The 20,076-nt window shown below is 38.2% G+C and overlaps 1 protein-coding gene across 2 annotated transcripts in view; it reads left to right on the forward strand.

Moving 5' to 3' along the window:
• The window catches only part of POLR2B (RNA polymerase II subunit B), a 46,151-nt gene that overhangs the window by 25,109 nt on the left and 966 nt on the right, over nt 1–20,076 (forward strand). For both annotated transcript variants that reach the window (XM_067736105.1, XM_067736106.1), the window contains 10 exons: nt 950–1,104; nt 1,981–2,179; nt 2,493–2,661; nt 12,850–12,946; nt 14,049–14,143; nt 15,406–15,656; nt 15,738–15,827; nt 16,414–16,521; nt 17,260–17,373; nt 17,772–17,932. In XM_067736105.1, the coding sequence (XP_067592206.1) occupies nt 950–1,104; nt 1,981–2,179; nt 2,493–2,661; nt 12,850–12,946; nt 14,049–14,143; nt 15,406–15,656; nt 15,738–15,827; nt 16,414–16,521; nt 17,260–17,373; nt 17,772–17,932 (1,439 nt within the window). The remainder of the gene's footprint in view (nt 1–949; nt 1,105–1,980; nt 2,180–2,492; nt 2,662–12,849; nt 12,947–14,048; nt 14,144–15,405; nt 15,657–15,737; nt 15,828–16,413; nt 16,522–17,259; nt 17,374–17,771; nt 17,933–20,076) is intronic.

The raw sequence follows: 20,076 nt of genomic DNA on the forward strand, positions 1-20,076 counted from the left end.
TTCTGTAGTGCTTTTAATATTATGTTCTTTATCGTAAGTTTTCCCAAAATATTTTTGATGTTTTCCAGGAATATATTTTCTAGCACTATCCAGTAGAAATATAATGCAAGTTACATATGCAATTTATGTTTTTCTACTAGTCATGTTAAAAAAGTAAAAAAAAGGGAATTCCCTGGTGGTCCAGTGGTTAGGACTCTGCGCTTTCACTGCCGAGGACGTGGGTTCAATTCCTCGTTGGGGAACTAAGATCCTGTGAGCCATGTGGCATGGCCCCCCCCAAAAAAGAAATAGATGAAAATAATTTCATTATGTTTTATTTGACCGGATACATCAAAAATATTACAATTTCAACATATAATCAATGGAAAATTATTAATGATAAATTTTATTTTTTTTTGCTATCTTTGAAAGCCAGTGAGTAGTTTATACTTACAGCATATCTCCTTTCAGAATGGCCACATTTCAAGTGATCAGTAGTGACATGTGGCTAGTGACTGCTGTATTAGAGAGCTAGACTATAAACCATTTGTCTTATAGGTGATTGTGAGAAGTCAGGCTTATTACTGGGAAAGCCTGATCAAGGCAGAGTGATATAGGGCTGGATATTGAAAGGTTACACACGTGAAGTACATGTAATTACCAAAGAGGGAAAACAAGAAAATAAGAAATATACTCGTATTTGTCATATCAAACATATATTTTCTTCATTTTAATTTATTTTGCATGACATTATTACCAGATATTGTTCAGCTTTATAATTACCAAGGTTAGATATTTATCCTATATAAAATTTTAAATTATACCTAGGTTTTTAGTATATTGAACAATGATAAACTAAGATCTATTAATTTTATTTGATAATCTATTAATCCTGTTGTATTTTTAGCTAAGCCTTAATGATACAGAGAAAATAAAAGTTCATGAGACTGTTTTGTCTTTTTATGTATAGGTTTCTATGATCAGAGATATTCGAGAGAGGGAGATTCGGATCTATACAGATGCAGGCCGTATTTGTAGACCACTTCTGATTGTGGAAAAACAAAAGCTACTTTTGAAGAAGAGACACATTGATCAATTGAAAGAGAGAGAATATAACAACTACAGGTAAGAACATGCAGTTAGAAAAAAAGTTAGATATAATTCACATGCCCTAAAATTAAGCATTTTAAACTATGTAGTTCGGTGGGTTTTAGTATAGTCACAAGATTGTGCAACCATTACCACTATCTAATTCCAGAATATTTTCATTGACCCGGAAAGAAACTCTGTACTCACTAGCAGTCACATTTGCTTTTTCTTAATTTTTGTTATCAAGTAAGAGACTTTTAGGGTTTTATTTAAGCGTAAAAGTCTTTGTGACATGGTAAAGACTACCTCTACTACTAATAAGAAATAACCTCTGTGCTTTCACTGCATGGGGAATGGGTTCGATCCCTGGTTGGGGAGTTAGGATCCTGCATACCGTGTGGTGCGGCCAAAAAAAAGAAAAATAACCGATGTGATATAGATAATGTATAACATAAACAATGTAATAATAAATTTAATAAAAAGAATCTTTTACAATTTATTATTAGTGATATATGAATGTGTATATTTTTATTGTTAAAAATTCAAAAAATAGGTGTAATAAAAAAATACAAAAGCCCCCAATTCACACTCTCCTTTTCAGAAGTAAATACTGTTACCATTTGGGGTATTTGTTCTTCCAGACCTTATTTTTTGTTTTTATATACTCACCCTAGCCCCACAAGTAGGTTCTTTACATCAGAGCAGAGCAAAACAAACTAACAGTAGTTACAGAGCCATACTTTATGTGTATTGTTCAGTAACTTGTTTCTTTCACTGTTAACAATGGTATGCTTATTTTGGGACTCTTTCTATGTGAATGCATACAGATATAGGAATACTCTTTATTAAGTAGGAAGCCTAGTTAATTAAAATAGTTCAGGAAGTAAGGAAATTAAATGAATTCTTTTTTAGTTGGCAGGATCTTGTGGCCAGTGGGGTAGTAGAATATATTGATACTCTAGAAGAAGAAACAGTGATGCTCGCAATGACCCCAGATGATTTACAAGAGAAAGAAGTAGCTTATTGTTCCACATATACGCACTGTGAGATTCATCCATCAATGATTCTTGGTGTCTGTGCATCTATTATTCCTTTTCCTGATCATAACCAGGTTGGTAGCAGTTTTTGACTATGCTTTGTAAGGAATTGGGGGAAGCAGAATAAAAATTAGAGATTAGTCTGTAGTTTTTTCTGGAAGAAAAGCCTTTTAGTGTAAAGATGATGAACTACAGCATTTAATATGCTTATTCTTGTGTTTGACTCTTAAGAGCCATAATTGATTATTCCAAATGGTTATCACTTATCTTTCGGAAAGAATAGGAACTTTACCAACCATATTTCTGATTTATGAAGTACCCTGTAAAGTCTGTTTATTTAGAAGTAATTAAATTTTCACTGATTCTGCTTTTCATTTCTACCTTTAGTCCCCTAGAAACACATACCAGTCTGCTATGGGTAAGCAGGCTATGGGGGTTTATATTACCAACTTTCATGTTCGTATGGATACATTGGCCCATGTTCTCTATTATCCTCAAAAACCACTTGTGACTACACGGTCAATGGAATACCTACGATTTAGAGAGCTGCCAGCAGGTATGTTCAGTTTTGTTCTACATTTTTTAAGATCCTGCCATGCTTAACACACTTTTGTGGGTTCTTTGGAGGGTTAATAAATGCATATGACACAGTCTCTATTCTCTTAGAATTTATAATGTGGTGGGAAAACATGAGCACAATTCAATAAAAAGGTAGATATATGTAAAGTGTTATGATGGAGGTATAGATTCCTTTGGAAGCACAGAGTGAAAGAAATGATTGATTCCTGTTGGAGTCTAGAGCCAATTTCATAGGGGAGGTAGCATTTTGGACTAGAGTAAAGTTGATGAAAGGGTATTTGAATTTGAGAGATGGTTTGAACAAGGTCCTGGGTGCATGAAGGCAACTGTCAGTATTTATGTCAGTTTAGTATGGCCTGAGTGGAAATGCATGGAAGTGATACTTGGTCTCATAGTGTGGAGACAGCAGGTTGAATTTTATTTGGAGAATGAAGAACTATCCAGCCTTTTTTTTTTTGCGGTACGCGGGCCCCTCACTGTTGCGGCCTCTCCCGTTGCGGAGCACAGGCTCCGGACGCGCAGGCTCAGTGGCCATGGCTCACGGGCCTAGCCACTCCGCAGCATGTGGGATCCTCCTGCACCAGGGCACAAACCCGTGTCCCCTGCACCGGCAGGTGGACTCTCAACCACTGTGCCACCAGGGAAACCCTATCCAGCCTTTTTGAACAAGGAAGTAATACAGTTACAAATTTATTTTACAGTATAATTCTGGCAGTCACGTAAAGGATCGATTAGAGTCATATACGGTATTAAGTAGGGAGGTAACTTAGAGGTTCTTGTAGTGGTCTAAGTGAGAAATGGTAAGGTCCTTATTGAGACATGAAAAAGCGTAAGGGCGTGAAACACCTGTTGGAATACACTTGTTAAGATTAACACTTGATTACTTATTGGATGTAGAATGATGAAGAGAGGGGAGAAAGGAATTGGAAATATTGTTGGTGTTCTTGGCTTGGGTGATCGAGAGAGATACTATTAATAACATTGGGAGCATGTTAGAAGAAAGAAGAGGTTTTATTTATTTATTTTTTTAAATCAATTTTTATTGGAGTATAGTTGATTTACAATGTTGTGTTAGTTTCTGCTGTACAGCAAAGTGAGTCAGTTATACATATATCCACTCTTTTTAGATTGAAAGAAGAGGTTTTAGACGTAAGATAATAAGTTCAGTTTTCAACATGCTGATTTTGAGTTGCTGCCAAAGCATCTCAGGAATGATCCTCCAACAGTGAGTTGCAAATGTGGTTAGAAAGAAGGTCAAATCAAGAGCTGTGAAGTTTTTGATATATTAATGATAATTATAGATTACTGTGAAATTGCTGAGGGAAAATTCAGAGTGAGAATAAAGCCAGAAAAAATAAAGTCAGGCACCAGGAAGAGAAATCCAGAGAGGAGATTTGAGATGTAGATGATAAGGAGAAGAATCAGGAAGTTGCAGGAAGAGGTTCTCAAGGAGACTGGACAACGGGTAAAATGGTGCAGAGAAGACTGAAGGGTATCAGTATTGAATATAAAGGAGACAGCATAGTTCTTTGGCAGAGTTGTTGTCTTACCGTATTATTAGAGGAATTTTGGCTTTGACCCTGGATAACATTATTTAGTAAAGTTTGCCTTGTAAATAGTGACTTTAAATTATTTAATAGGGGATCTGACATTTTGATAGCAAATTCTCACAGGTTAGAATGATTTATTTTCAAAGTCTTCCACAAGGGGTTACTATTGTCTAGAAAAACAAAATCTGTTACGTTGTCTACAGTATGCTGGTATCTTTGGGCTATACTTGCAGTGCTGTGTTTTTCTTCAGCATTTAGATAATTTCTTTATGGCTAGAGAAGAAAAGAAACAGGTGAAGGATTGGATTTGAAATAGAATGTTCCTTTGGCACTGATACGAAGTGGTGGGGGCATGGCTGGTAGGGACTACAAGCCTTTCAGCTCTGTTATTGCTTCATGCCTTAATCTTGTTATCTATCTATATTTTAAAAAACTTTATTTTGAGATAATTTCAAGCTTACAGAAAAGTTGTAAGACTGTTACAAAGAACTCCTATATAATATTCATCCAGATTTCCTAGTTCACATTTTACCACACTTGCCTTATTCTTTCCCTTTCTCTTTCTTCTTGAACCATTTAAAAGTTAAGTTACAGACCTGAAGCTACATGACTAATTAATTAATTAATTTTTGGCTGCGTTGGGTCTTTGTTACTGTGCGTGGGCTTTCTATAGTGGTGGTGTGTGGGCTTCTCATTGCGGTGGCTTCCCTTGTTGCGGAGCACGGGCTCTAGGCACGCAGGCTTCAGTAGTTGTGGCACGCGGGCTCAGTAGTTGTGGCACGTGGGCTCTAGAGTGCAGGCTCAGTAATTGTGGCGCACGGGCTTAGCTGCTCCGTGGCATGTGGGATCTTCCTGGACCAGGGCTTGAACCCGTGACCCCTGCATTGGCAGGTGGATTCTTAACCACTGTGCCACCAGGGAAGTCCCACATCACTCTTTTTTTTTTTTTTTTTTTTTTTTTTGCGGTACACGGGCCTCACTGTTGTGGCCTCCCCCGTTGCGGAGCACAGGCTCCAGACGCACAGGCTCAGTGGCCATGGCTCACGGGCCCAGCTGCTTCGCAGCACGCGGGATCTTCCCAGACCGGGGCACGAACCCGTGTCCCCTGCATCGGCAGACAGACTCTCAACCACTGCGCCACCAGGGAAGCCCCCACATCACTCTTTAATTCTTCAGTGTATGTTTCCTAAAAAAGACATTCTCCACAGTACAACCATCAACATCAGGGGGTTAACATTGATACCCATCTAGTCAGCAGTCCCCAATTCAGACTTTGCCAGTTGTCCTCATAATATCCATTGTTGGTCTAGGATCTAATCCAGGATAGTGCATGTCTCTTTAGTCTCTTTAATGTGGAACAGTTCTTTCGTTTTTCCTTGTCTCTATGACCTCCACATTTTTGAAGAGTCCAGTCAAGTTACTTTATACATTGTCTCTCAATTTGGGTTTGACTATTGTTTCCCCATGGAAACAATATTCAGGTTATGAATTTTTGGCAGTACTAGCATAGAAGCAGTGCTATATTCTCAGGGCATGATATCAGGAAGCACATGCTGTCTCTGTCCCATTATTAGTGATTTTAACTTTTATCATGTAATTAAGATATTGTTTGTCAGGTTTCTCCACTTTTTATTAATTATAATTATTTTGTACTTATTAGGTAAGTAATAAGTCTTTGTGAGAAGATACTTTGAGATGATGTGAATAGCTATTCCTTGTCACACTTTCAGTCATTAATTTAGCAGGTGATTATTGCCAAATGGTGATTTTCTAATCTTATCATTCCTCCCTGTTTGATGCTGAAATTGTCCCAGATTTTCCAATGGGAGTATCTTCAAGATGACTCCTGATAGGTCCTCATTGTTCTTCAAGCACTTCCTTACATTTTGCCTCATCTTGTGCTTTTCTTCCCCTAAACTTGGACTTGGTCATTTCTCCTTTTAGGATAAAAGAATAGTGTGTAGAAACCAAAATCTGGGTGCTAGGTGTGCTCCTTGCTATTATAATGTCATCATTTCTAGGTCCTCTTGGCTGTTGGAACTAGGAAAATATATGTATGCATATACCCCTCCCCACCTTTATCTATTTTTTTTTCTCTATATACTAAAGAACCATGAGTTCATATCAATACCATATCTCCCATCCCAGTACAACACCATAGTGTTTATTTTAGAATTCCATTCTCTGACAGTGACAAACCTGGCTCCCGTTGTCCTCAGTATATTTAGTTATTTGCTCAATCTATTGATGTAACCAATCTCCTGACCATCGTGGCTGAATTATTAGCTCTGGCCCTGCCTAACCTGCCAGCTGCATTGGCCAAATTCTAAGGGGCTTAGGAGCCCTAAGGAGAAGGGGCTAATAGGGTTATCTTAAGGAATGTCTTTGGATTAGTATCATTCCTATTTCTATAGAGTACTGTTTCTTTGGTTGACATCTTCTGGGAGCAAAGATCCTTGTGACAAAAGTTCACCTTGACTTAAAGTGAGTCAGGATACTTAGAGCCTCCTTACTGCTGAGCTGAGGTTTGAAGTAGGTGGGGACAGAATGGCTGAAAGGGTTTGAGCCTGGCTGACAGGTGGGTTGTAATCCTAGATTTCACGTTTATAGTCTTTGAGATCACAGATACTTTTTTGAAGTTACTAATATTTATTGAGCAGTTCGTGTGAACCACCAGCCAAGGCACCTTACACGTTATTTCTAAGCATCATAAAAGCTTTGTGATGTTTTTTCACCTAAAAAGTGAGAATAATAATAGTACCTGCCTCATAAAGCTTTTCTGATGATTAGATGGTTAAATCCACTTAAAACTCAAGGTTTAGTGCCTAGCAGTTAATAAGGGAGAAATAAATGTTAGCTGATTAGTGATAGTGGTGGTTGTATCATCTCTGTTTTACAGATGTGGCGACAGGATCAGAAAGGTTATTTGCCCAAAGTTTATACAACTTAATTTGAAAATCCAGAATGTAAACTCTGGTCCTTTTTTTTCCCTTTTAGACCAGATGTACACCTTCCCCCCATTTCACTTTCTTGTGCTGTTTCCTCTTCACTACATTGTTTCTTGATTTGGGGCTTTTAAGCTAAGAAGAAAATATTAGACATATAATTCAGAAGTTCACTGTTTTTAGCTAAATTTAGCTGATCTTTCAGACTTGCCCAGATACCTTGGATAAAGGTTGTAGGATGGAGGGGGTTGCCTCCTGGGCTGTAGTTGATACAGCAAGTGTGGGCGATCCAGGGATTGTCACATGAGAGGAGGAAAGCCCCACAAGGGCCAAGACAGTTGAGCACCTATAGGCTGTCACCTGGAGAAGAGGGAGGGCATAGGTAGCGCTGCATAAAAACATGAGGACGTGCTAGGGAAGTCTTGCCCATTCGATGTATCACAGATGTCACGTATGTCCTGCTCCTGGCTCCTTAGTAGTAGGATCATATTACATCTCCCAAGACCCTGGAATTTCTGCCAATTCCCGACTCCTTTCAGATCACCCCCCTGCCGTCAGGATCCTGCATCTTTATGTACTTTTTCTGTGTTATGCAGCTTGACTGTGCATGAAAATTAAAATTCTTCTAGTTTTCTCAGACAGTCCACACAAAAGAGTGGTGACTAGTGTGGATATTACTAAAGATTCCTTAGAGGAAATCATTTAGATTTCAGGAGTTTTCATTGCACGCCTGAGGAGAGACTATTTGACTTTTCTGATCTCTGAAAACTCTTCTTGGCTCTCTGCTATTGGGTGCTTTATCTCTGGTCCTTCCCAGGAAGGACTCAGCTTCCTTGACACTGCCTTTCCCTTGGAGGATTTCTTACTCCCCTTCCTCTCGCAGCAGAGCATTTTAGTTTTTCCTGCTCCAAATACAGGTACACAAACCCATCAGGGTGCCCAGAACAACAGATGCCCTCTTGTTACTATGATCCTTCTTTAGAGAGCAATCAAGGTTACATTTAGCACAAAGTGTTTCGTGTTATCTGTTCAACAGAGCTTGCAGTCTCAGATTCCTACAGGCTTAGGCAAGATTGGTTGAGTAGGTGGAGTTGAAGAGAGGTTTGCCTTTTTGCTGGGGTTAGCCCTATTCAGCTTCAGCTGTGGTTGTGATGTGTACGTGCAGACTCAGTGATGCCAGATCTGACTTTTCAAGAAAAGCTTGAAATCTAAGCTTTAGTGTGAATTTATTTTTTAAAATGTTATGGTCAGTGCATTTAAAATAGCTAGTGGAAAGCTTTCTGTGGCACAGTGGGCCATAGAAATGTAGTTGTTAAGGAGGAGCAAATGTGGTAGTTGGGGAGGAGGGCCTGCTTTTTGTGTGTATCTCTTTCTACAAATCTATTCCTACCTTGGGTTGGGAATTACTGATAATCAGAGACTTGGAGGAGTGTGTCTTTAGTGACCCAGACTCAGACCAGCAGTGCTGCCACCCCTTACCTGCACTCTGCTTATGAAAACTTTTGCATCCCTGCTGTACACATAAAAGTGTGAATGAATGGTGTGTCTCCTCTTGAAGGGTGGGTTGTGTTTTGTTTTGTTTTGTTTTTTGCGGTACGCGGGCCTCTCACCGTTGTGGCCTCTCCTGTTGCGGAGCACAGGCTCCGGATGCGCAGGCTCAGTGGCCATGGCTCACGGGCCCAGCCGCTCCGCGGCATGTGGGATCCTCCCAGACCGGGGCACGAACCCGTGTACCCTGCATCGGCAGGCGGACTCTCAACCACTGCGCCACCAGGGAAGCCCGGTGGGTTGTGTTTTGAAAGTTGAATTTAGCTTTAAGGAAGCAAATATAAACAGTTTATTCAGAACTTAGATAACCAAAACATTCAGTCATCCAGATTTTGATTCCTTTGTATTCTGTAGTCATAGTTTTTACTCCACATTTGAAATATTTAGGTCAAGGTACTATGTTACTGTAGCTTTAGAGTTGAGTGTGTTTCAGTTTTTGGAAAATCTGATGATTCACGTATATATGAATTATGTTCATTGAAACCCCACTCAGGGACTTCCCTGGAGGTCCAGTGGTAAAGAAACCACCCTGCAATGCAGGGGACTCGGGGTCGATCCCTGGTCAGGGAACTAAGATCCCAAATGCTGCGGGGCAGCTGAGCCTGCGTGCCATATCTGCTGAGCTCGCACGCCTCAACTAGAGCCCACGTGCTGCAAAACTACAGAGCCCACGCGTTCTGGAGCCCATGCGCCACAACTACAGAGCCCACGTGCCCTGGAGCCTGTGCACCACAACTAGAGAAGAGAAAACCACGCCACAACTAGAGAAGCCCCCGCGCCGCAACGGAAGATCCTGCATGCCGCAACTAAGACCTGATGTAGCCAAAAATAAAATAAAAAAATAATAAATAAATCTTAAAAAAAAAAGAAACCCCACTCACATTCAACAATCATTTCTTATATTGCAATCTACTAGTTTATAGAGTTTTCAGCTTTTTTTCTTCTTTAATACTTGTTACTTTATTTAAATATAATTTTAATTTTATAATGTAGTTGATTTACAATATTGTGTTATTTTTAGGGGGTACAGCAAAGTGATTCAGTTATACATATATACATATCCGTTCTTTTTCAGATTCTTTTCCCATATAGGTTATTACAGAATATTGAGTAGAGTTCCCTGTGCTATACAGTAGATCCTTGTTGATCCCAAACTCCTAATTTATCCCTCCCCCCCACCCTTCCCCTTTGGTAACCATAAGTTTATTTTCGAAGTCTGTGAATCTGTTTCTGATTTGCAAAATTCATTTGTATCATTTTTTTAGATTCCACATATATTCCAAATATCATACGTGTCTTTCTCTTTCTTACTTCACTTAGTATGATAATCTCTAGGTCCATCCATGTTGCTGCAAATGGCATTATTTCATTCTTTTTTATGGCCAAGTAATATTCCATTGTATATATGTACCACATCTTCTTTATCCATTCCTCTATCGATGGACATTTAGGTTGCTTCCATGCCTGGCTATTGTAAATAGTGCTGCAGTGACCGTTGGGGTGCATGTGTCTTTTTGAATTATGGTTTTCTCTGGGTATATGCCCAGTAGTGGGATTGCTGGGTCTTATGGTAGTTCTGTTTTTCATTTTTTAAGGAATCTCCATACTGTTCTCCACAGTGGCTGTATCAATTTACATTCCCACCAACAATGCATGAGGGTTCCCTTTTCTCCATGCCCTCTTCAGCATTTATTGTTTGTAGGTTTTTTGAAGATGGCCATTCTGATCGGTGTGAGGTGATACCTCATTGTAGTTTTAATTTGTATTTCTCTGATAATTAGTGATATTGAGCATCTTTTCATGTGTTTGTTGGCCATCTGTATGTCCTCTTTGGAGAAATGTCTGTTTAGATCTTCTGCCCATTTTTTGATTGGGTTGTTTCTTTTTTGATGTTGAGCTGCATGAGCTGTTTGTATATTTTGGAAATTTATCCCTTGTCAGTCACTTGGTTTGCAAACATTTTCTCCCATTCTGTGGATTGTATTTTCATTTTGCTTATGGTTTCCTTTTCTGTGCAAAAGCTTTTAAGTTTAATTAGATCCCATTTATTTGTTTTTATTTCCATTATTCTAGGAGGTGGATCCAAAAAGATATTGCTTCGATTTATGTCAGAGTGTCTGCCTATGTTTTCCTCTAAGAGTTTTATAGTGTCCAGTCTTACGTTTAGGTCTTTAATCCATTTTGAGTTTACTTTTGTGTATGGTGTTAGAGAATGTTCTGATTTCATTGTTTTACATATAGCTGTCCAGTTTTCCCAGCACCACTTATTGAAGAGACTGTCTTTTCTCCACTGTATATTCTTGCCTCCTTCCTAGATTAATTGACCATAAGTGTGTGGGTTTATTTCTGGGCTTTCTATCCTGTTCCATTAATCTATATTTCTGTTTTTGTGCCAGTACCATACTGTTTTTATGACTGTAGCTTTGTAGTATAGTCTGAAGCCAGGGAGCCTGATTCTTCCAGCTCTATTTTTCTCTCTCAGGATTGCTTTGGGGTCTTTTGAATTTCCATTACAAATTTAAAAATTTTTCGTTCTAGTTCTGTGAAAAATGCCATTGGTAATTTGATAGGGATTGCATTGAATCTGTAGATTGCCTTGGGTGGTATAATCATTTTGACAGTATTGATTCTTCCAATCTAAGAACTTGGTATATCTTTCCATCTGTTTGTGTCATTTTTGATTTCTTTCATCAGTGTCATATAGTTTTCAAACTACAGGTCTTTTGCCTCCTTAGGTAGGCTTATTCCTAGGTATTTTATTCTTTTTGATGTGATCGTTATTGGGATTGTTTCCTTAATTTCTCTTTCTGATCTTTTGTTGTTAGTGTATAGAAAAGCAAGAGATTTCTGTGTATTAATTTTGTATCCTGCAGCTATACTGAATTCATTCATGAGCTCTAGTAAGTTTTCTGGTAGCATCTTCAGGAATTTCTGTGTATAGTATCATGTCATCTGCAAACAGTGACAGCTTTACTTCTTTTCCGATTTGGATTCCTTTTCTTTCTTTCTCTTTTCTGAGTACCAATGGCTAGGACTTCCAGAACTATGTTGAGTGAAAGTGGTGAGAGTGGACATCCTTGTCTTGTTCCTGATCTTAGAGGAAATGCTTTCAGCTTTTTACTGTTGAGTACGATGCGAGCTGTGGGTTTGTCATATATGACCTTTATTATGTTGAGGTAGGTTCCCTCTATGCCCACTTTCTGGAGATTTTTTGTCATAAATGGGTGTTGAATTTTGTCAAAAGCTTTTTCTGCATTTATCGAGTTGACCATATGGTTTTTATCTTCAGTTTGTTAATGTGGTGTATCACACTGATTTGCAGATACTGAAAAATCCTTGTATCCCTGGGATAAATACCATTTGATCATGGTGTGTGATCCTTTTTTTTGTGGTATCTTTGTCTGGTTTTGGTATCAGGGTGATGATGGCCTCATAGAATGAGTTTAGGAATGTTCCTTCCTCTGCAATTTTTTGGAATAGTTTTAGAAGGATAGGTGTTAATTCTCTCAATGTTTGATAGAATTTGCCTGTGAAGCCATCTGGTCCTGGACTTTTGTTGGAAGTTTTTAAATCACAGTTTCAATTTCAGTACTTGTGATTGGTCTGTTCATATTTTCTGTTCCTTCCTGGTTCAGTCTTAGGAGATTGTACTTTTCCAAGAATTTGTCCATTTCTTCTAGGTTGTCCATTTTATTGGCATATAGTGGTTTGTAGTCTCTTATGATCCTTTGTATTTCTGTGGTGTCAGTTGTAACTTCTATTTCATTTCTGATTTTGTTGATTTGAGCCCTCTCCCTTTTTTTCTTCATGAGTGTAGCTAAAGGTTTATCAATTTTGTTTATCAATACTTGATACTTTAAATCTTTATGGTCTCATCAAAAATATTTTTGGCAGCAGCAACTAAATAAGATTGTTTATATTAAAAACTTGCTTATATCAAACATTTAGCCATCAGAGTAGTTGTCTCACAGATTGCTATTCCAGGAGGAGGAGACTTTGACAGTTACCATGGTGAAAACATTTGAGGCAAATATGATTAAATAAAATTGATTTAAAAGAAAGGGGTAATTTTTCTTTGTTTCTCATATGGTGCTTTAATGCTTTCTCTTAAATGCACTGCAGGTATCAACTCAATTGTGGCCATTGCATCATACACTGGATATAATCAAGAAGACTCTGTTATCATGAATCGTTCAGCTGTAGACCGAGGCTTTTTCAGGTCAGCTATTTATAAAAGTTGTCAAAATACATATATGGTGGAAATATTAATATTTTATTTTTAAAAAGTTCTTTAAAAATAGGTGCGAATTGTGTGTTTCCAAACTTTTGGGGGTTTTAAATGTCAGTCCAGAAGAAATTTTGATCTGACAGCAGAGAAATTTTTCTGTTAGGATATTTAATCTTCTGCCTCCATTCATGAAACGTTGTGGATATCTGCCAGGCACATGTTGTTATATGGTTTCCTATATAGGGGTTAGTGTAGTAAAATCAGTGCCCTACTCCAGAAAGCAGAAGGCTTGGGTGATGGTCACGAACAACTGAAGACACTGCTTCTTGTATCTGAGGATTTTCAGTTGCTAATATTTTGAGCCCCCCTTTATTTGTAAGCAAATAAATGTTTGTGTTTAGATAATATAGAAATATCTAAAGTAAAAATAAACCTAGAGTTTCAGGACCCGTGAATATTGGGTTAGCTAAAAAGTTCGTTTGGGTTTTTTTGTAAGATGTTATGGAAAAACCCGAATGAACTTTTTGGGCAACCCAATAACTACTATTAAAATTATAGTATATTTTATTTTTCAATCTTCTATTCTTCAGTTTATTTTATTGTCAAACATTAATCTCAAATCCATGGTATGTGAAAGTTGGTTAAAAAACTGGGAGTTAAGAAGAGAGGATGGATTTTTTTCTGTATAGTTTTCAGAGGATAGGCACTAAGACCAGAGGTGGACGTTATAGCTTAATATCATAAACTTCTCACTAGAAATATTGGGACAGATCCTGGGTGACCATCTCTGAGGGTTATTATGGGAGGGATTCTTATTTTGGGTAGGAGGTTGGACTCAGTGACATTAGTCCTTCCTGGTCTCACATATAATTCCAGCTGTGTTAAGGTTATGGGTCAAATGCTACATGTGTGGCCTGTACAGCTCTTATGACTTAACTTTGACCCTTAATACAGTTAACTCTTGTCCCAGATTCATGGTTTAAATTGCCATGGTTTAAATTACCACATATCAATTAAGTAAAATTTATTGGTATGTTCTAAGCCCTATTATTAAAGGAAAATAAAAGTTAACTTTAGAACCATGTGTTTTTAGGTCTGTTTTCTATCGATCATACAAAGAACAGGAGTCTAAAAAAGGGTTTGATCAAGAAGAAGTTTTTGAGAAGCCTACACGTGAAACTTGCCAGGGTAAGCAATACTGACATTGAAATTATGGAATTCAAAGTTAGCTTACCATGGTTTTCCTGATTAATTTTTTGGGTTTTGCCCGCCCCCCTTTCTTTTTGCCATGTGGGAGTATGTTTTCTTATTATTCTTAGAGCTTATATTAAGGAAATAGGTATATTTGCCAGAAGTCTTTGCACCTAGGAGTGGGCTTGCTATAGTCCTTCCATTCCGCTAAGTCTTGCATTGAGGAGGGGATTTAGGATATCAGAGAGGTCATGTAATTTCATGGGACACACCTCAGCCCCATTCTCACTTGTACTGTGTCCTGTCCCTCAGTTTATCTATTTGCATGGGAACTTCCTCTCCTCTTCACATTGTGGTGTGACCATAGTGTTTGTCTAGCCACACTATTTGTATGTATTTAACAAATAACTAATGAGAGGACGCCTAGAACTTTCTGTTTCTTCTGGAAAACTCAAAACTTATTTTCTAGTTATTATTTTTACAGTCACTTAAAAGCTGTATAAAGTGGGATGGATAGGATATCCCAGGGAAAAGGGTTATCTCTCCTATAGTTTTGGCTTTTTTTTTTTTTTTTTTTTTTTTTTTTTTTTTTTTGCGGTACGCAGGCCTCTCACTGTTGTGGCCTCTCCCGTTGCGGAGCACAGGCTCCGGACGCGCAGGCTTAGCGGCCATGGCTCACGGGCCTAGCCGCTCTGCAGCATGTGGCATCTTCCCGGACCGGGGCACGAACCTGTGTCCCCTGCATCGGCAGGTGGACTCTCAATCACTGTGCCACCAGGGAAGCCCAGTTTTGGCTTTTAATAGTATTGCATGAAGTAAAATGTTTTTTTTTTCCTTAGGTATCTTCCTATTACTCCATTTCCTGTGGGTGGTTCTCTGTGGTAGTGAATTGATGTTCAGTGGAGTTAAGATTATAGAAGATTAAATTCAAACTTTCTGTTGGAGTTCATATGTAGAGGACATAGATACTCTTCCTTATGCAATATAGAGATCAGAAGATGGCAACACACTTATCCAAAGTCACTTAGCAAATGGAGAGTCTGAATCAGCCCAATGCTTTTCTACCGAGTTCAGAATAGTTTGTAGTATTTGGAATAAGGGCACATTACTACACATGTTAGAGATTCCTATGAACTTCTCTCTGACTTGGAACTGATTTATATATTTGGTTTTTAATCTTTTGGGGAGGGGGATTATGGGACATTTTAAATACTTTTCTTTATGGTATTACCATTTCAGAAAATTCTCTTTCTTCTCAGGTATGAGGCATGCTATTTATGACAAGCTGGATGACGATGGTTTGATAGCTCCTGGGGTTCGTGTATCAGGAGATGATGTTATTATAGGCAAAACAGTCACGTTGCCTGAAAATGAAGATGAATTGGAGGGCACTAATAGACGCTATACTAAGAGAGACTGTAGCACTTTTCTCAGGACTAGTGAGACGGGCATTGTGGATCAGGTTATGGTAACTCTCAACCAAGAAGGATATAAATTTTGTAAAATAAGGGTGAGTATAGCTTTGTCATATTGCTATTTATAGAAAGTAAATCAGAATGACTTAACTAACCTATTTTTTGTGTGAATTCAGGTACGCTCTGTTAGAATTCCACAGATTGGAGACAAATTTGCTAGTCGACATGGTCAAAAGGGTACTTGTGGTATTCAGTATAGACAAGAGGTAGGTATCTTTTATCACCTCTAACCCAAAGTTTTGTTGAACATTTTATTAAATCAAAATGTTCTTTAACTTGAGAGCCCAGAGGCAGTAAAGGCTTGACTTTTAATTTTAGTGGTTTTTTTTTTTTTTTTAGATTTTATTTATTTATTTATTTATGGCTGCATTGGGTCTTCATTGCTGTGTGTGGGCTTTCTCTAGTTGTGGTGAGCGGGGGCTGCTCTTCGTTGTGGTGCATGGGCTCTAGGCACACAGGCTTCAGTAGTTGTGGCTCGTGGGCTCAGTAATTGTGGCTCATGGGCTCTAGAGTGCAGGCTCAGTAGTTGTGGTGCATGGGCTTAGTTGCTCCACGGCATGTGGGATCTTCCCGGACCAGGGCTCGAACCCGTGTCCCCTGCATTGACAGGCGGATTCTTAACCACTGCGCCACCAGGGAAGCCCTAATTTTAGTGTTGAATAAGTAGGTGAACACACTACGTTGAACAGAATTTAGGACATAGAAAAGTTTAGATGAGCGGGAGCTAGTTCTAGTTCTCTAGCTAAGAGATTTAAGTTTTTTTAAGTGTCTTTAAAAAAAATTCCTTTATAGGATATGCCTTTCACCTGCGAAGGTATCACCCCCGATATCATCATAAATCCCCATGCCATTCCCTCTCGTATGACTATTGGTCACTTGATCGAATGTCTTCAAGGGAAGGTAAGAGATTTTCTTTAAAAATATAGGTTCCAAATTGATGTTTCTTCTGAAATGTTAGGTCATTTCTTTCATTTGAGCCAGGGTACTTTGGAAAAAGCCAATATGACATTTAACTTTCCTGCTTTTAAATTGGTTTGATTATGTCTGTTTTTTGCCAAACTTTGCAAAGTTATGACTCAGAAGTTTTGCAAAATTTACTACATCCAGTCTTTACTTGTATATATGGTTATTCTTTTGACTGGTTCTTTTCTATAAATGGTGGTTAGTTCAGTGTGAACCTAATGGTTTTATAGCTATACTATTAGCTATGCATGCATCTTTCAGTGGAGGTTTTTCTATTTTTGAGTATCTTATTAAGGCAGAGAGGCTACAGCTTAACACATGGATGGCTTGGTTTTAGGGCATTAAAATGTCATTTTCCTTGAGTTGTAGGAAGTACTTGGGAGTCTCATTCTTTTTGTATCTGGCCTCACAGAGTTTCCTACTTGAAGGCTTATAATTGAGTTGCTTTTATTTTTTAGGTAAATTAGTTTGTTATATTTTATGTAAAATGCTAATAAAATGAACTTTACTATATTACAGCTTTCCATAACATAGATATTTAAGTTAATCCTTAATCTTAAGTTCAAAATCTTCCTTTCCAGAAAGGATTTTTTTTTTAATATATTTATATTGACATAGACTTCTAAAGGGTGACAGAAGGAGGCAGGCTTTTAGAGATGACTTTTCTTTTTAAAGGTATCAGCTAACAAGGGTGAAATTGGTGATGCCACTCCATTCAATGATGCTGTTAATGTACAGAAGATTTCTAATCTTTTATCTGATTATGGTTACCATCTCAGAGGAAATGAGGTATGTTTGCTCTTACATTGGTAATTTGTTATGAGTATTCTTTTTTGTATGTGTGTGATTTCATTTTTTAAAAAATTAAATTTCTCATTAAAGTATACCACATACTTCAAATTACATACAAAATCGTAAATTTACAGGTTGATGAATTTTCACAAAGTGAACACAGCTGTGTGACTGGCACCCAGATCTTGAAAATTACCAGAACCCTTTTATGCTTAGATGCCCCCCTTGTGTCCCCTTCCAGTCACTACCATCATACCCCCCCTCCGTGACTACTCTCTTTACACTATAGTTTTCTGTTTTGATTTTTATAGAAATGGAATTATACAGTATATGCACATATATTCTTTGAGCTTGTTTAACACTTTTAAGTCTGCTTCAAAATCTGTCTGTTTCAGGTCCTATACAATGGATTCACTGGTCGAAAAATCACATCACAAATTTTTATTGGCCCCACTTACTACCAGCGTTTGAAACACATGGTGGATGATAAGATTCATTCTCGTGCTCGGGGACCTATTCAGATCCTTAATAGGCAGCCCATGGAGGGTAGATCTCGGTAAGAGAGCTGCATCATCATCATTTTTATATAAAGGAATGGTTCTCAAATTTCTTGATTCCAGGACCCCAAAGGCTTTTGTCTGGGAGTTGTATCTTTTTTTGTTGTTGCACTGGGTCTTAGTTGCAGTAGGCAGGCTCCTTAAATATTTTCCAAGTAAATTTAGTGATGAGTGACATTGGTTTACCTTTTTGCAAATCTTTTTAAATGAACTGGTTTGTGAGAAGACAGCTGGATTATTGTGTCTGCTTCTGCATTCATCCCATTGCAGGATTTTATTTTTTATAATTAAGTATTGCTATATGAGGAAAATCTGACCTCACACAGATTTGTGGTTGGAAAGGGAAGAATATTTTAATAATTTTCAGGTGATTGTGGATTTTTTTTTTGATGCTACACCAAAACAAGTTGTCCTTTTTTTAAAAATAAATTTATTTACTTTTGGCTGCGTTGGGTCTTCGTCGCTTCGTGCAGGCTTTCTCTAGTTGCTCCGAGCGGGGACTACTCTTTGTTGTGGTGTGCGGGCTTCTCGTTGCGGTGGCTTCTCTTTATTGTGTAGCACGGGCTCTAGGCAAGCGAGCTCAGTAGTTGTGGCGCACAGGTTTAGTTGGTCCGCGGCATGTGGGATCTTCCCAGACCAGGGTTCGAACTCGTGTCCCCTGCATTGGCAGGTGGATTCTTAACTACTGTGCCACCAGGGAAGTCCAAGTTGTCCTTTCTTAAAGGTTACTTGTGATGTAGAATTTGAAACCACTTAAGTGAATCTTTTATGTTTATTATATTAAAATCCATTGGGCTTACACTTTGTATCTTTTATACTTATGTAATTTTATAGTATCATATTTGGTCATTTGGAAAATATTTTCACTCAGCAGTGAAAGCGCTGAGTCCTAACCACTGGACTGCCAAGGAATTCCCTCTCACAGTCTGGATTTTTGTTGATTGCATTCCTGGGCTCTGTGTTCCTATTTTTCTTGTAAATAGCTAATCGGATCTAGAGACTTGATGAGGTGAAATAGCTAATCGGATCTAGAGCCTCAAGGTGAAGCCTTGATAAGGTGAAGCCTTGTGTTCTTTCACAGTAATACTTCAAAGGCAGTGCTGTATACTTTCAATATCTGGTTGTCTCTTTTATGACTTTAGCAGCTATTAATGATCATTACGTAAAACCTTTAATTATTGGGCTTCCCTGGTGGCGCAGTGGTTGAGAGTCCGCCTGCCGATGCAGGGGACACGGGTTCGTGCCCTGGTCCGGGAAGATCCCACATGCCGCAGAGCGGCTGGGCCCGTGAGCCATGGCCGCTGAGCCTGCGCATCCAGAGCCTGTGCTCTGCAACAGGAGAGGCCACAACAGTGAGAGGCCCGCGTACTGCAAAACAAAAAACAAAAAAAAACCCTTTAATTATTTAAAGGTTTGCAAACTGATGAGATTCTAATTTATCATTTCTTCATTTATTAGCTGGAATACTTTCATAGAGAGAAATGTTGTTTCCTCAGCTGCTAACCTGGTGACATGGTTCATATACTAAAAGGCAAAATAAATGCTTAATTCTTTCATTTACCAATTTTCAAAATGACGCGGTAGTTGCCTAGAATCCTCCAAAGCTGACCAAATGTTTTGTTTTTGGTAATATCATTAGAAGCTCATTGATCTTATGTATTTTGTACATTAAGAATGTTAAGGAAGCCATCATCCACTTGCCTGGCCATCAGAACAATGCATTTCACTTACATGCTGGGGAAACCTGTGATTAGTCACCTGTTCTTTCCATCACTTTTGGCAACATGCATTTATCATTTTAGGTTTTATTGCCTGGGAGTCTCATTCATGGAGAAGCTGCTTTATTTAGATTGACTTTTTTATTATTCATTTTTTAGTATAGAGGTGAATTCTAGTAAGTTAAATAGTCTGATGAGATTTTATTTTGTACTTCATTGTATTTTATTTGGAAAAGTATATGCTATACTTGAGAATCTTATGTGTTTACTCTGGGGACCTTCTAATGCACACCAAATAGTTGGTAGACTTCTCACCCTCCCCACCATATAGAGAGAATGCAAGAGTAGAAAAATCGGAGTCTAGTTCTCTTTCTTTCTAATATTCTTTATGATAATAGAAAATCAGTACAAAATAGTCTGTTGTT

This window comes from Pseudorca crassidens, chromosome 4 (genome assembly GCF_039906515.1).
Source record: "Pseudorca crassidens isolate mPseCra1 chromosome 4, mPseCra1.hap1, whole genome shotgun sequence".
Classification (NCBI taxonomy): Eukaryota; Metazoa; Chordata; class Mammalia; order Artiodactyla; family Delphinidae; genus Pseudorca; species Pseudorca crassidens.